We start from the raw sequence: 17,353 nt of genomic DNA on the forward strand, positions 1-17,353 counted from the left end.
ACATTCTTAAGGTCACTGAGCTGTTTTATGGCTTTTGCCAGTAGTAGTTGCATCTGAGGAAGGAATGATTTGTTGAGATTGAGAGAGGGAGAGAGAGGTAGAGAGAGATAAGTCGTGAGCAGGAAAGAGAGACTTTAACTTGCTGGAACACATGGGCTGTCCAAGGCAAAACAATAAAGTTGTTTTTTTCTGTGCATTGCCGTTAGCATGGCTTCTGGGCTCCGCGATAGAATGTGGTAAGGTAATGATTTTAATCGATTCTTTAACTCTTTTTAACCCAATGTTAGGTTGGGGCGATGTCAGAGGAAAAATGTGAAATATTTACATCGAACATCCCCAGGGCACATACAGTATGACGTTAGATAAAGCTCCCTCTACACTGTCCCCATTAAACACTCCCAGGACAGGTACAGCACAGGGTTAGATACAGAGTAAAATTCCCTCTACACTGTTCCCATCAAACGCTCCTAGGGCAGATAGAGCATGACGTTAGATACAGCGTAAAGCTCCCTCAACACTGTTCCCATTAAACACTCCCAGGACAGGTACAGCACAGGGTTAGATACAGAGTAAAGCTCCCTCTACACTGTTCCCATCAAACACTCCTAGGGCAGATACAGCATAGGGTTAGATACAGCATAAAGCTCCCTCTACACTGACCCCATCAAACACTCCCAGGGCAGGCACAGCACGGGGTTAGATATGGAATATAGCTCTTTCTACACTGTTCCCATCAAACACTCCCAGGAGAGGGACAGCACAGGGTTGGATACAGAGTAAAGCTCCCTCTACTCTGTCCCCATCAAACACTCCCAGGGCAGGCACAGCACCAGGTTAGATATGGAATATAGCTCCTTCTACAGTGTCCCCATCAAACACTCCCAGGACAGGTACAGCACAGGGTTAGATACAGAGTAACGCTCCCTCTACACTGTCCCCATCAAACACTCCCAGGACAGGTACAGCACGGGGTTAGATACAGCGGCAAACTCCCTCTATACTGTCCCCATCAAACACTCCCAGGACAGGTACAACACAGGGTTAGATACAGTGTAAAGCCATCCCAACTGGCACATCCTGGAGTTAATGGCTGTTGGTGAGTGGAGACTGACAGGTCCTTGTGAATTCTCAGCTCAGGCGGGAGAAAGATTAGCATAGGTCTTGGGAACAGGAGATAGCTGAAGTTGTATTTGTATTTGTGGGTGTTAGGAATAAGCTATAGCTTTAAGTTTAAGTTTAATTTCTATTTCTGTATTTGTTTGTTAAAGGAACCTGAGTTTTAATTTTACTTTAAACTGATGCCTGCAATTCTGGAGGTTTTGTTTGTATACCTGAATTCTACTGAGGTTTTATGGCTCTTGAAGTAGGAAAAGCTATGCTGTTGCCTAGCAACAGGGGGGTCCACAGAGACAGAATAGAAGTTTTAGTTTTCTTGGAAGCAGGTGCCAGGAGAAGCTGGACACAAGAGAGGGGACTGCAGGAAGCAGGTTCGAAAGGATGAGAAGTTCCCAAACCAGGGAGTGGAACAGGAGAGAAGTCCCAGGAAGACAGTGAAGTCAAGGGAGAAGGACAAGAATTTGAACAAGGTCCTGCCTAGTGAAGTTAAACTTAGGAGCAGAGGACAATGCTCCAAATTAAAGAGAGAAAGCTGCAGAGAACAGACTTAAAGCAAAATAGGCTTGTTGGAAGGCAAAAGATCCAAGGAGACAGCTGAGGGTCTATAACTCTACTATGAGCATGTGAAGCAGGCACGGCTGAGTATCGGAGAGAGAGTACAAGGAAGGCAAAGTTTGAATGCACGTGGTGATCCAGAGGAGAGGAACATCAGAAGGAAAGATCGAAAGCCTGGAAGTGGACCCTTGTGGAAGGCGTCAGGGAGAAGGCATCATTTGGGAGAAGATTCTAAAGCAAATTCTTCACAAGTGGAGATTGGAAACCTTCGTATAAAAGATGGAGTTCAGTGAGCCCGGTTGGCTCACAGTGTGACAAGTGTCTGGGGGGAGCTGATGAGAGATCCTTTGCATCCATTTGGGGTGGCACTGTCACTTGGTTACAGAGTGAGGTGTGTCTGACCACAGGTCGATTATTGGTTTACATGGACTATGTACTTACAGTGAAGCTTAGAGTATAGGATAGCTTTTAAACTTGTGTTACCTTTATGAACCTATATATATCTATGAAGGTGTAGTTGTGGGTAATGGAGTATTGTAATATAGTTCATCTTTTCTTGCTTAATAAATGTTTTATTGTTTTGTTAAAAATTCATCAGCTGTCTCCTGTGACTGTTCAGTAGCTGCCCTCCACATTTCTAAATAAAAAAATAAAAGTTAGGTTCTATCCAGCTGAGTTCCAACTTGGGATCTGAATTGTCCAGTAGTAACATCAGCTGGGATTGTAACTGACACTTAGTCCGTTTTTAGGTGACAGTGGCCGTCACCCTCTAAATATCACACACCAGATGTCATGCTGCACACATCTTAACCATTCTTGCAAATGATTATTTCAAAGCAGAAAGAGGGAGAGAGAGAGAGAGGAATTCTAGTCAAGCGTAGGAATCAGATGGAACAGTCAGAGAATGGCTGTGGCACAGAAGGAGGCATTCAGCCCATCGTACCCTCTGCAAGAGCATCTCACCCAGTCCCACTCCCAACCTTTTCCCCGTAACCCTGTACATTCTTCCTTTTCATATAACAATCCAATTCCCCTTTTGAAAGCCTCAATTGATCCTGCCTCCATCACACTCTCAGGCAGCACATTCCAGATCCTAACCACTCGCTGTGTGAAAAAGTTTCTCCTCATGACTCCGTTGCTTAGAACCATAGAAAAGTTACAGTGCAGAAAGAGGCCATTCAGCCCATCGTGTCTGTACCGGCCATAAAGAGAAAAGAAGTTAACCTCTTTTTTAATCCCACTTTCCAGCACCTGGTCCATAGCCTTGCAGGTTACAGTACCTCAGGTGCAGATCCAGGTACCTCCTAAATGTGTTGAGTGTTTCAGCCTCAACCACTAATTTCAGGCAGTGAATTCCAGATGCCCACCACACTCTGGGTGAAGAAGTTTTTCCTCATGTCCTCTCCAATCGTTCTATCAATCACCTGAAATCTGTGCCCCTTGGTAATTGACCCCTCAGCTAGGGGGAAACGGGTCTTTCCTGTCTATCCTATCTAGGCTTCTCATAATTTTGTACACCTCAATTAGGTCACCCCTCAGCCTCCTCTGTTCTAAGGAAAACAACTCCAGCCAATCCAGTCTTTCCCCATAGCTGCAATTTTCCAGCTCTGGCAACATTCTTGTAAATTTCCTCTGTGCTCTCTCCAAAGCGATTATGACCTTCTTATACACAAAATTCCAGCTGTGACCTAACCAGCATTTTATACAGTTCCATCATTTCATTCCTGCTTTTGTATTCAATACTTCATCCAATAAAGGAAAGCATTCCATATGCTTTCTTGATCACTTTGTCCACCTGTCCTGCCACCTTCAGGGACCTGCTGACATGCACTCCAAGGCCTCTCATTTCCTCAACCCCTCTCAATATCCTCCCGTTTATTGAGTAGTCCCTTGTTTTTTTTGACCCCCCCCAAATGCATTACCTCACACTAGGTACCTCACCAGTCCTACTCCGGCCCCCTTCCACAACTCTTTCTCCGGTACATCGATGATTACTTCGGTGCTGCTTCTTGCTCTCGTCGGGACTTGGAAAAATTTATTAATTTTGCTTCCAATCTCCACCCCTCCATCATTTTCACGTGGTCCATCTCTGACACTTCCCTTCCCTTCCTTGACCTCTCTGTCTCAATCTCTGGTGATAGACTGTCCACCAATATCCATTACAAACCTACCGACTCCCACAGCTACCTCGACTACAGCTCCTCACACCCCGCTTCCTGTAAGGACTCCATCCCATTCTCTCAGTTCCTTCGCCTCCGTCGCATCTGTTCCAATGATGCTACCTTCAAAAACAGTTCCTCTGACATGTCTTCCTTCTTCCTTAACCGAGGTTTTCCCCCCACGGTCGTTGACAGGGCCCTCAACCGTGTCCGGCCCATCCGCCCTCATGCCTTCTCTTCCCTCCCAGAAACATGATAGGGTCCCCCTTGTCCTCATTTATCACCCCACCAGCCTCCGTATTCAAAGGATCATCCTTCGCCATTTTCGCCAACTCCAGCATGATGCCACCACCAAACACATCTTCCCTTCACCCCCCCCTGTCGGCATTCCGTAGGGATCGTTCCCTCCGGGACACCCTGGTCCGCTCCTCCATCACCCCCTACTCCTCAACCCCCTCAAATGGCACCACTCCATGCAAAAGATGCAACACCTGCCCCTTCACCTCCTCTCTCCTCACCATCCAAGGGCCCAAACACTCCTTTCAAGTGAAGCAGCATTTCACCTGCATTTCCCCCAACTTAGTCTACTGCATTCATTGCTCCCAACGTGGTCTCCTCTACATTGGAGAGACCAAACGTAAACTGGGCGACCGCTTTGCAGAACACCTGTGGTCTGTCCGCAAGAATGACCCAAACCTCCCTGTCGCTTGCTATTTTAACACTCCACCCTGCTCTCTTGCCCACATGTCTGTCCTTGGCTTGCTGCATTGTTCCAGTGAAGCCCAACGCAAACTGGAGGAACAACACCTCATCTTCCGACTAGGCACTTTACAGCCTTCCGGACTGAATATTGAGTTTAACAACTTTAGGTCTTGAGCACCCTCCTCCATCCCCAGCCCCTTTCTGTTTCTTCCCCCTTCCTTTTGTTTCTTCCAATAAATTATATAGATTTTTCTTTTCCCACCTATTTCCATTATTTTTAAATATTTTTAAATCTTTTATGCTCCCCCCACCCCCACTAGAGCTATACCTTGAGCGCCCTACCATCCATTCTTAATTAGCACACTCATTTAGATAATATCACCAACTTCAACAGCTATGTGTTCTTTTGTTCTGTTGTCTGTGACATCTTTTGATCTTCTATCACTGCTTGTTTGTCCTTACAACCACACCACTCCCCTCCACTTCTCTCCCCCCCACCCAACCACCACCCCCCCCCACCACACACACACACACCTTAAACCAACTTATATTTCACCCCTTCCTTGGATTCACCTAGTTCTGTTGAAGGGTCATGAGGACTCGAAATGTCAACTCTTTTCTTATCCGCCGATGCTGCCAGACCTGCTGAGTTTTTCCATGTAATTCTGTTTTTGTTTTGGATTTCCAGCATCCGCAGTTTTTTTGTTTTTACCTCACACTTCTCTGGTTTAAATTCCATTTGCCACTTCTCCGCCCACTAAACCAAACTTTCTTTTGCCAATCGCTTTAAATCTGTCTCCTCTGGTTCTTGATCCTTCCACCAAGTTTCTCCCTATCTACTCTGTCCCAGGCCCCTCATGATTTTCAAAGTGGAATTGTTATATTTTATTATAAGATATTCCAAACCATCTTTGATTAATAAGCTAAAGCATGAATGTCTGAATATGACTGATTGCACCTATGCTATTTACTTTATTAACTACAATAGCTGAGGGAACACAATATTTCGCTTAATATCCAAAGAACATATTCTGCTTGGGCTTGCCAGTGTGCAAATAAATCATCGCAATTGAATTCCTTGGTGCAACGTTTCTTGTATATGATGGTAACCCAATGGACCTGCACCAGCTGTCTTCCTTTATTCTGCATTATTTTTGGGATAATAGGGGTGTCCTTTACCTAGCATTCACAGCAGCAGGGAAACCAGCCAATCCCCCTCCCTTTTCTTTTCTGTTCCAATCTCACTCAGCCACCCACCCCCTCACTTCTTCTTCCAGTACATTGATGACAGCCGCTTCCTGTGCTGGCCCGGAACCGGAACATTTCAATCAGCTTTGCTTCCAATCTCCATCCTTATGTTCAGTCCACGAGCATCACCCTGAGATTCTGGTCGCCTGTCTCTTTAATTTTCCACCTCACTCTGACTCTGACCTCCCTGCCCTAGGTCTGTGGCGCTGTTCTGACTCTGACTTCCCTGTCCTTGGTCTGCGGCGCCGTTCTGATTCTGACCTCCCTGCCCTCGGACTGTGGCGCCATTCCAATGAAGCTCAAGGAGTAACACCTCATCTTGATTAGTTGCTTCACAGCCTTCTGGACTCAACATTGAGTTCAACAATTTTAGATCATAATCTCTATTCTCATTCTTTGGGCGGCAGCTGTTGGTGATGATTCTATGTTTCCCATTTACACCTCCTCTAGACCTATCATCCGTTTCTATCTCTTGTCTCATTACCATCTTTTTTGCCCTTGCGCCCTCGGCATTTGTCATTTAATCTCTCCCGTCCCCTCTACCCTATCCCAGATCTTCACTTTTATTCTTCCTACCCCTCCCCACCCCTCTGTATTTCTTTGAAACCTGTCACCTCTCTTTCCCCAGCTCCAATGTAAGGTCTTCGAGCTTGAATGTTAACCTTGTTTCCCTCGCCAGCATTGCTGCCTTGGCTCTGGACCATTCCTGGCATTTTCAGAGTCCCTTACTTATGCTTGTGTGTTTATTTTCTATTCCTTCTTGGGATGTAAGTGTCGCTGGCAAACCGGCATTTGCTGCCCACCCCAAATTGCTTCTTGAACTGAGTGTCTCACTAGGGCCACTTCAGAGAGGCCAATTAAGAGTCAGCCACATTGCTGTGGCCTGGAGTCACATGTAGGCCAGACTGGGTAAGGATGGCAGATTTCCTTACCTGAAGGGACAGTGAACCAGATGGGGTTTTTACACCAATCCAGTAATCTCATGATTATATCAGCTTTTTAAATTCTGGGTTTATTAATGAATTTCATTTACATCTCCCCAGCTGCCATGGTGGGATTTGAATTCATGGGCAGGATTTTTTGAATGGGTCCCGCGCCATCACCCACAGAGTCAATGGGGACAGTACCTCGCTGATCCTGGCAGCCGTTGAACACTCCATGAGGCTTTCTTGTCTAAGTTTGAGGCCATTGCCCCACCACCACCATCACCACCCCACCACCACCACCCCAAACCTGGGGAGGGGGAGCCATCGTAAGAGAACTGCTGGTTAACCTGATTGACTGACAGAACTATAGTCCCAGCAGCGCCACGTTTGAGCGGTGCCCACTGCTAAGGCTACAGCCAGTCCTCGAAGAGGAGGTTATGAAGGCCGGTGTTTTTCTTATTCTTTCATGGGATGTGGGCATCGCTGGCTAGACCAGCAACTATTGCCACCCCCTATTGACCTTGAGAAGGTGGTGGTGAGTCACCTTCTTGAACTACTGCAATCCCTGTGCTGTAGGTACACCCACAGCACTGCTAGGGAGGGAGTTCCAGGATTTTGACCCAGCGACAATGGAGGAACGGCTGATGTATTTCCAAGTCAGATGGTGAGTGTCTCGGAGGGGAGCTCACAGGTGGTAGTGTTCCCATGCGTCTGCTGCCTTTGTCCTTCTAAGTGGTAGTGGTCGCGTGTTTGGGCGGTACTGTCACAGGAGCCTTGGTGAGTTGCTGCAGTGCATCTTGTCGATGGTACACACACTGCTGCCACTGTGTGTCGGAGGGAGTGAATGTTAAAGGTGGTGGATGGGGTGTCGAACAAGTAGGGCTGCTTTGTCTTGGATGATGCCCATGGAGTGACCAGGTCAAGAGCCTCAACAGGTCCAGGGGGCCCCACACCTCCACTGCCCCCACCCACCACCACCCCACCCCCCACCCCTCCATAAGATAAGAGACAGCTCGGAGTGGGTGGGTACGTGGCAGACAGGTCACGTGCTGCATATCACCAGCAGTGCCACCGGGTTCGCAAGTGGGGGGGAGCCATAAAACCATGGCTCTGGATTATGAGCCCAGTGACATCCACAGTAAGTTACCATCTCCTGAAGCTGATCCCAATTATTTTTCACTTCTAGCAGAGCAAAGAGTGCGGGGGATGATTTTCAGCGTCTCTGACAGCCGGACCTCCATTGTCACCTCGACCACTGATGACATGACCCTCGCCTACCATAACAGCACCGAGTCCAACTTGTGTTCCTTATTGAGGCGCTGAACGCGCTCCATGCTGAGTCAAACAATCTCATCCAGAAATATCAGAGCTATCTGACATTTAATGAAATCCTTCTCAACGAAATGGCGAACCGCATCCCGGAGAAACAAAACGGTAATTTGAATAGTCACTTGGTGGTACAGAATATGAGCATTGGTGAAAAAGAGACATGATGTTGAAACTTTTTGTCTCACAATCATCAGGATAGATGGAAGAATGCCAAATTTCAAAGGGGAGAGAGAACAAAGAATGACACTAAGAACTACACCAATGACCATTTTTAAATTATCAGTGGGATTCGCACATACACATGCTAGAAGCTACATATATTCATATGCAGGGACCTGCCCTCTGCAGACAGAAGGAACATGTCCAGCCATGGCACCTTTTTTGAATTAAATAAAAGTGTGAGGGACAAAAGCTCCCTGGTGCATTCTCCATGGCAACACCTTGACCAATAAAAGTTGACTTTCCAGCCAATCAGCACCCTATTCTCATGCAGTATAAATTGTTGCTCCCTCAGAAATTTGGCATTCTTGCTTCTGTCCTGGTGAGTCCAAGAGAAAAAGCTTTGACAGCATGTTTCTTTTCTCAGCAATCCTCAAATGCTGTACTGTCAGGTGACCAGTCTTTAATTCTATGATTCCTTTCTCAATTACCTCATGCTCTCCCTCATAGAGTTATACAGCACAGAAACAGGCCTTTCAGCCCGTATTTGTCTCAGTTTGAGATATCCCATCCACCCCATCGCCTGCTTTATGCTCAGTTCTCAATCCTCCTCCCTTACTTATTGGAACATCCCGGGAGCTCCAAGATGGTGAGGCACTAGGCTCGGGACACGAGTCAAGGAACAGGGGAGGCCATTCAGCCCCTTGAGCCTGCATCACCATTCAATCCAATCATGGCTGATCTACAACCTAACTCCATTTTAGGCCACACCTGGAGTCACTATGAGCAGTTCTGGGCATCACACCTTCGGAAAGATATGCTGACCTCGGAGAGGGTTCTGTGTTGATTGACCAGAATGATCCCTGGATTCCAAGGGTTAAATTCTGAGGAGAGGTATCAGAAACTATGCTCATATTCCCTGGAATTGAGAAGGTTAAGGGGGTTATCTGAACAAAGTTTTCGAGATATTCATGGGAACTGATAGCTCCGATTGAGAGGGACTGTTTCCCGCTGGTTGGTGGGGGGGCGGTGGGGGGGGTGGTGCGGGGGGGTGGGTAGTCTGGGACAAGGGGGCAGAGTCTGAAAATGAGAGGTAGACCCTTCAGGAGTGAAGTGAGGAAAGACTCCTACACACAAAGGGTGGTTGGAGTTTGAAACTCTCTTCCCCAAATGGCCATTGATGCCGGGTCAATTGTTAATTTTAAATCTGTGTGATTGAGATTTTTGCTAACCAAAGGTTTTAAGGGATACTGGGCGAAGGCAGGTAGGTGGAGGTAGGTGACAGATCTGACATGATCTCGCTGAATGGTCAAAGTCTTCCTGTTCTGTCTATTTGGGGGGCGATCTGCTTAATTTTGAAGATGCGAGCTCTGCTGCTAACACTCCCTTTCAAGTTTTTAACCTTGTGCCTTCCAGACGACCCCACAGTGTTGCTTTATCCGGGTGAACCCTTCACCTTAGGGGGGAAGAACACCCTGAATTGTTTTGTGAGTCATCTGTTTCCGCCAGTGGCCCATGTGTCCTTCCTGAAGAACGATCAGCCCCTATCGGGGCAAGTGAGGTCCTCGCAGTTCACCTTCGACAACAGCTGGATGTTTCAAATCTTGAAATATGTGCAAATTGAGCCTGCTGTTGGGGACAAGTATTCGTGTGTGGTGGAGCTAGTCACGAAGGAGCAGTTCCGAGCCTACTGGGGTATAGTCCATCATTAAAACTGGGGTACACTGATCATTAACACTGCGGTACACTGATCATTAACACTGGGGTACAGACCATCATTAACACTGGGGTACCCTGATCATTAACACTGGGGTACAGACCATCATTAAAACTGGGGTACACTGATCATTAACACTGGAGTATGCTGATCATTAACACTGGGGTACAGTCCATCATTAACACTGGGGTACACTGATCATTAACACTGGGGTACACTTATCATTAACACTGGGGTACAGTCCATCATTAACACTGGGGTACAGTCCATCATTAGCACTGGGATACACTTATCATTAACACTGGGGTACAGATCATCATTAACACTGGGGTACAGTCCATCATTAACACTGGGATATACTGATCATTAACACTGGGGTTCACTTATCATTAACACTGGGATACACTGATCATTAACACTGGGGTTCATTTATCATTAACACTGGGATACACTGATCGTTAACACTGGGGTTCACTGATCATTAACACTGGGATAAACTGATCATTAACACTGGGATACAGTCCTCCATTTAACACTGGCATACAGTCCGTCATTAACACTGGGATATACTGATCATTAACACTGGGATATACTGATCATTAACTCTGGGATACAACGATCATTAACACCGGGGTATGCTGATCATTAACACTGGGGTATGCTGATCATTAATACTGGGGTACAGTCCATCATTAACACTGGGGTGCACTGATTATTAACACTGGGGTACAGTCCGTCATTAACACTGGCGTACAGTCCGTCATTAACACTGGGATATACTGATCATTAACACTGGGATATACTGATCATTAACACTGGGGTACACTGATCAATAACACTGGGATATACTGATCATTAACACTGGGATATACTGATCATTAACTCTGGGATACATTTATCATTAACACTGGGATACACTGATCATTACCACTGCGCTATGCTCATCATTAACACTGGGGTACGGTCCATCATTAACACTGGGGTACACTGATCATTAGCACTGGGGTACGGTCCGTCATTAACACTGGGATATACTGATCATTAACACTGGGATATACTGATCATTAACACTGGGTACACTGATCATTAACTCTGGGGTGCACCGATCATTAACACTGGGGTACAGTCCGTCATTAACACTGGCGTATAGCCGTCATTAACACTGGGATATACTGATCATTAACACTGGGATATACTGATCATTAACTCTGGGATACATTTATCATTAACACTGGGATACACTGATCATTAGCACCGGGGTACACTGATCATTAACACTGGGGTATGCTGATCATTAACACTGCGGTATGCTCATCATTAACTCTGGGGTACAGTCCGTCATTAACACTGGCGTATAGCCATCATTAACACTGGGTTATACTGATCATTAACACTGGGATAAAGTGATCATTAACACTGGGATACACTGACCATTAACACTGGGATACACTGATCATTAACACTGGGCTACACTGAACCTTAGCACTGGGATACACTGATCATTAGCACTGGGGTACACTGATCATTAACTCTGGGGTGCACCGATCATTAACACTGGGGTACAATCCATCATTAACACTGGGATATACTGATCATTTACACTGGGGTACAATGCATCATTAACACTGGGGTACACTGATCATTAACATTTGGGTAAAGTCCATCATTCACAGTGGGATACAGTATGTCATTAACAGTGCGACACAGTAACTGACAGACAAAGCACAAACTGACAGACAGACATTTACAGATTGACAGACAGGCAGAGACGAATGGACAGACATAGACTGCGAGGCAGACAGGTGCAGACTGAGACAGATAGACACAGACTGATGGAAAGATACACAGGCAGACATTGACAGCCGGTAAAAACACACTGAAAGACAGATACACACAGGGCAGACAGGGGTTTCAGACCTATTCACAACAGCAGAGGTGAAGGTAGACACGGTCAGAGACAGACACACACACACACCACACACACAGTCAAACACACACACACAATCACAGACACACAGTCATAAACGCACACTGTCAAAACACAGCCACAGAGATACACACTGTCACATATATGCACACTCATAAACGCACACACAATCACAGACACACACACTCATAACATGCAGTCACAGGCACACACATAGTCACAAACTCACGCCGTCACAAACACACATATAGTCACAAACTCACACAGTCACAAACACACACAGTCAAAGACATACACCGTCACAGACACACACAGTCATAAACACACACAGTCACAAACACAAACACAGTCAAAGACACACACAGTCATAAACACACACAATCACAAACACACACAGTCACAAACACACACAGTCACAAACACACACACAGTCAAAGACATACACACAGGGCAGAATTTTACATCTTGCAGACGAGTCCCCGCCCGACGTGATTGGGTGTAAAATAGTGCGCGATGACATCAGGTGAGCGTCCCGACGTCATCCTGCGCTCACACGATATTTTGTTCAGTGAGCGCACATGGGAGTCGGAGCCGTGCCCATCATCAATTAGAAGGCCACTTCAGGCCATTAAAAAGGCAATTGACCAAGGTTTCAAGTTGCCTGCAATTTCGCGCTCGTTGCACGGGTAGGTGGGCAGCCAACATTTTTGCAAAACCTCATCCAAGGACGGGATAAAAAGGGTTAGCAGCATTGCCAGTGTGAGGACTTTGGTAGGTAGTTTGCTGCCAGTTCCTTATTGGTACTTGGCAACTTCATCTCTGTCCAGGGCTTCATTGGTAGCATTTCCAGGCTGCATTTGAGGACTCCTTGATGTTTTCAAGGCTCCTGGAGGATTTTGACCATATAGACCCCTCCAGGTGTGACCCTGGCAATGGGGATTGTGCTCCCCGCTGGAGGCACCTCCTCTGAAGAGGAAGAGAGGGGCAGAAGGGAGAGGAGGCCTGCTAGCCCAATGCAGCTTCTTTGGGGGAGCGACCTGTGGGAGGAAAGGTGCGGGCACAGCGGGCACAGAGCCAGCAGGTATCCCACAGCGGAAGGGGCCTCAGTGGATGCCACTATCCTGCTGCCAGGGTTTACAGGTGGCAGTGCAGCTACATCAATATGTCCGGCTGACCCACTGGTGCCTTGATGGCCACGTGTGTGCAGTCGATGGTACCCTGGACGCAGGGGAACCTAGCAATCATTGCAAAGCCTCTGGCTCACTCAACCTGGCTGGCCTCGTTCGTACGGAAATGAATAACTGTCAGTGCCCACCTGATCAGAGCTTCTCTCACCAGCTTCACGCAACTGTGAACAGCTGATTGGGAGACTCCACACAGATTCCCCACTGACCCCTGGAAAGAGCCAGAGGCATAGAAGTTGAGGACCACTGTGACCTTCAGAGCCACTGGCTTGGGGTGTCCACCCACACAACCGGAGATGATCTCAGATCCAGTCATCTGGCAAATGGAGGTCACGGTTTCCCTTGAGAGGCGGAGCCTCCTTCAGCATTGCACCTCTGACATAGAGAGGTAGCTGCATCGCCGCCTGTAAACCCTAGCAGCAGGATAGTGGCATCTTCTGCAGCCCCTTCTGCCTTGGACTACCAGCTGGCCCTGCGCCCCCCCCCCCCCCCCCCCCCCCCTGCCCCGTGCCTGCACCTCTCATCCCACAGGTCGCTCCCCTGGAGGCTGAATATCGACACCTGGCCTCCTCCCCCTTCTGCCCCTCTCTTCCTCCTCAGAGAAGGTGCCTCCAGCGGAGACCACAATATCCATTACCAAGGTAACAAGAGGCTGCCTGAGACCTGGAAGGGTCCACATGATCTGAATTCTCCAGGGTCCTTAGAGACACCAAGGAGTCCTCAATTGAAGCCTGGAAATGCTAACAATGAAGCCCCGAACAGAGATGAAGCTGCTATATACCAATAAGTCACCAGCAGCAAACTATCTACCAAACTCCTCACTTCTCACGCTGGCAATGCTGCTTACCCTTTTTATCCCGTCCGTGGATGAGGTTTTCGAAAAAAGACACAGTCACAAACAAACACACACACAGTCACAAACACAGTCGCACACACACACACACACACACAGAGTCACAGACACACTCAGTCACAAACAAAGTCACACACACACACACATAGTCACAAACATGCTTAGTCACAAACACAGTCACAAACAAACATACACAGTCTCAAACACAGTCACACACGCACACACACAGTCACAAACACGCTTAGTCACAAAGAAAGTCACGCACGCACACACACAGCCACAAACACGATTAGTCACAAACACAGTCACAAACAAACACACACACAGTCTCAAACACAGTCGCGCACGCGCACACACACGGTCACAAACACGCTCAGTGACACACAGTCACAAGCACGCTCAGTCACAAACAAAATCACGCACGCACACACACAGTCACAAACACGCTTAGTCACAAACACAGTCGCGCACGCACGCGCACACACAGTCACAAACACGCTCAGTCACAAACAGTCACAAACAAACACACACAGGCACAAACACGCTTAGTTACAAACACAGTCACAAACAAACATATACACGCAGTCACAAACAAGCTCAGTCACAAACACAGTCACACAGAAACATACATGCACATGCACACACACACACAGTTAAAAACATGCTTAGTCACAAAAACAGTCATGCATGCACACACACACACACACACACAGTCACAAATACGCTTAGTTACAAACACAGTCACAAACAAACACACACACTGTCTCAAACACAGTCGTGCATGCGCACACACACGGTCACAAACACGCTCAGTGACACACAGTCACAAGCACGCTCAGTCACAAACAAAATCACGCACGCACACACACACAGTCACAAACACAGTCCCGCACGCACACACACACGGTCACAAACACGCTTAGTCACACAGTCACAAAGACGCTCAGTCACAAACAAAGTCACGCACGCGCACACACACAGTCACAAACACACTTAGTCACAAACACAGTCACAAACAAACACACACAGAGTCACAAACACAGTCTCGCACGCACGCGCACACACAGTCACAAACACGCTCAGACACAAACACAGTCACAAACAAACACACATAGGCACAAACACGCTTAGTTACAAACACAGTCACAAACAAACATACACACACACAGTCACAAACACGCTCAGTCACAGTCACGCACAAACACACATGCACACGCACACACACACAGTCAAAAATATGCTCAGTCACAAAAACAGTCACGCATGCACACACACACACACACACGCACACACAGTCACAAACACGCTTAGTTACAAACACAGTCACAAACAAACACACACACAGTCACAAACATGCTCAGTCACAAAAACAGTCACGCATGCACACACACAAACACAAACACAGTCACGCACAAATACACATACACATACACACACACACACATACACAGTCAAAATCAGGCTCAGTCACAAACACAGTCACGGACAAACACGCACATACAGACAAAATCATGCTCAGTCACAAACACAGTCGCGCATGCACACAGACACACACACAGTCACAAACACAGTCACGCACAAGCCCACATACACACAGTCACAAACATGCTCAGTCACAAACACAGTCACGCATTCACACAGTCACAAACATGCTCAGTCACAAACAGTTACACATACAGTCACACAGTCATACACACACAGTCACAAACACACAATCACAGTCACAGACATACACACAAAGTCACAAATCTGCTCAAACACAGTCACGCATACACACACATACACAAACAATGCACACACACAAACGTGTACACACAGACTCATACAAACGCACACATATTACATACACATACAGAATTAAACTAACTAATACCCTTCGATTTACAGAGGCAACAACGTCAGGCAATCATAAAAACCCAGTACAGATTGCAATCTGCGCAGTTGGCTTTGTGATTGGTGGCCTGGGGATGATGACTGGCCTCTGCCTGATTTTCTACAAGTGGGGAAATGAGGTAAATCGATTTCATTGTCTCTGGGGGCGGATATCTCTGACCTTCCAGCCAATAACCATTGCTGAGAAATGGGTTTCTCTCCAAACTCTTTCTCTTTGTTAATGAACTATGCTCAGCACCGGCAACAATCAGCACAGGAGAAATTAAACTGTTCACGGTTGAATGAGTTTGAGGCAGTTTGTATTGATTGCTCAAATCTCACACCAAACTGCATGGGGTAGGGTAAAACTTGAATGAGAGCAGTAAAGAACTCTGTTCTCAGTTGAAAATTTGTTGGGGATGGTGTAGAGGGAGCTTTACTCTGTACCTAGCCCCATGCTGTACCTGTCCTGGGAGTGTTTGTTGAGGACAGCATAGAGGGAGTTTTACTCTGTATCTAACCCCATGCTGTACCTGTCCTGGGAGTGTTTGATGGGAACAGTGTAGAGGGAGCTTTACTCTGTATCTAATCCTGTGCTGTACCTGCCCTGGGAGTGTTTGATGGGGACAGTGTAGAGGGAGCTTTACTCTGTATTTAACCCCGTGCTGTACCTGTCCTGGGAGTGTTTGATGGGGACAGTGTAGAGGCAGCTTTACTCTGTATCTAACCCCATGCTGTACCTGTCCTGGGAGTGTTTGATGGACACGGTGTAGAGGGAGCTTTAAACTTTATCAAAACCCGTGCTGTACCTGCCCTGGGAGTGCTTGATGGGGACAGTGTAGAGGGAGCTTTACTCTGTATCTAACTCCATGCTGTACCTGTCCTGGGAGTGTTTGATGGACACGGTGTAGAGGGAGCTTTAAACTTTATCAAAACCCGTGCTGTACCTATCCTGGGAGTGTTTGATGGGGACAGTGTAGAGGGAGCTTTATACCGTATCTAACCCTGTGCTGTACCTGTCCTGGGAATGTTTCATGGGGATGGTGTAGAGAGAGCTTTACACTGTATCTGACCGTGTGCTTCAATAACCCTGGACTAAGGAGGCTTCAGACATCCTGGTTCCCTGATCTCTTTGCCAGTAAGCCCTATCCATTTGGGACAGGTTCGGTTTGGCTACAGTGCTCCTCCAAGGTCGATTAGCCTACCGAGATGTACCACATGCATGAAGAACAGCTGCCAGGGTGTGCTATCTGAGGCCCATGGAAACTACAGCCCTTAAAGCAGCAGGGGAGAATGGTGGGTGGGCAGAATATTGAATCTGATGGCTGGGTGCTCGGTTTGGAAGACACCCAGCACTACAAATATCTTTTGTCACAAACAAGGTGGGGTCCAGGGATCAGCAAACCATACCTGCGGAGGAGCCACAGGACTCAATGCTGAATGGAGAAGGGGCACAAGATGAAGGGACCCGTGTGGATCGGAGTGATCCAAACCAACCAGCAGAATGTTGAGCCAATCTGTGTCCTAATCTGATCTCACACACACACTCTTGTTCCTCAAAACTGTGTTCCCTTCAAAAAAAATTACATAATTTCTGCAAACGTGA

At 47.1% G+C, this 17,353-nt stretch overlaps 1 protein-coding gene across 1 annotated transcript; it reads left to right on the forward strand.

Annotated features, from left to right (window-relative positions):
- Positions 1-30: 30 nt before the first annotated feature.
- On the forward strand, positions 31-17,353 carry LOC121272836 (RLA class II histocompatibility antigen, DP alpha-1 chain-like). Its single transcript, XM_041179649.1, has 5 exons — positions 31-236; positions 7,893-8,140; positions 9,611-9,889; positions 15,763-15,887; positions 17,130-17,353. The coding sequence occupies exons 2-5, from the start codon at positions 8,110-8,112 to the stop codon at positions 17,256-17,258; spliced, it is 564 nt and encodes a 187-aa protein (XP_041035583.1). The 5' UTR covers positions 31-236; positions 7,893-8,109; the 3' UTR covers positions 17,259-17,353.

Source organism: Carcharodon carcharias, chromosome 35, assembly GCF_017639515.1.
Source record: "Carcharodon carcharias isolate sCarCar2 chromosome 35, sCarCar2.pri, whole genome shotgun sequence".
Classification (NCBI taxonomy): Eukaryota; Metazoa; Chordata; class Chondrichthyes; order Lamniformes; family Lamnidae; genus Carcharodon; species Carcharodon carcharias.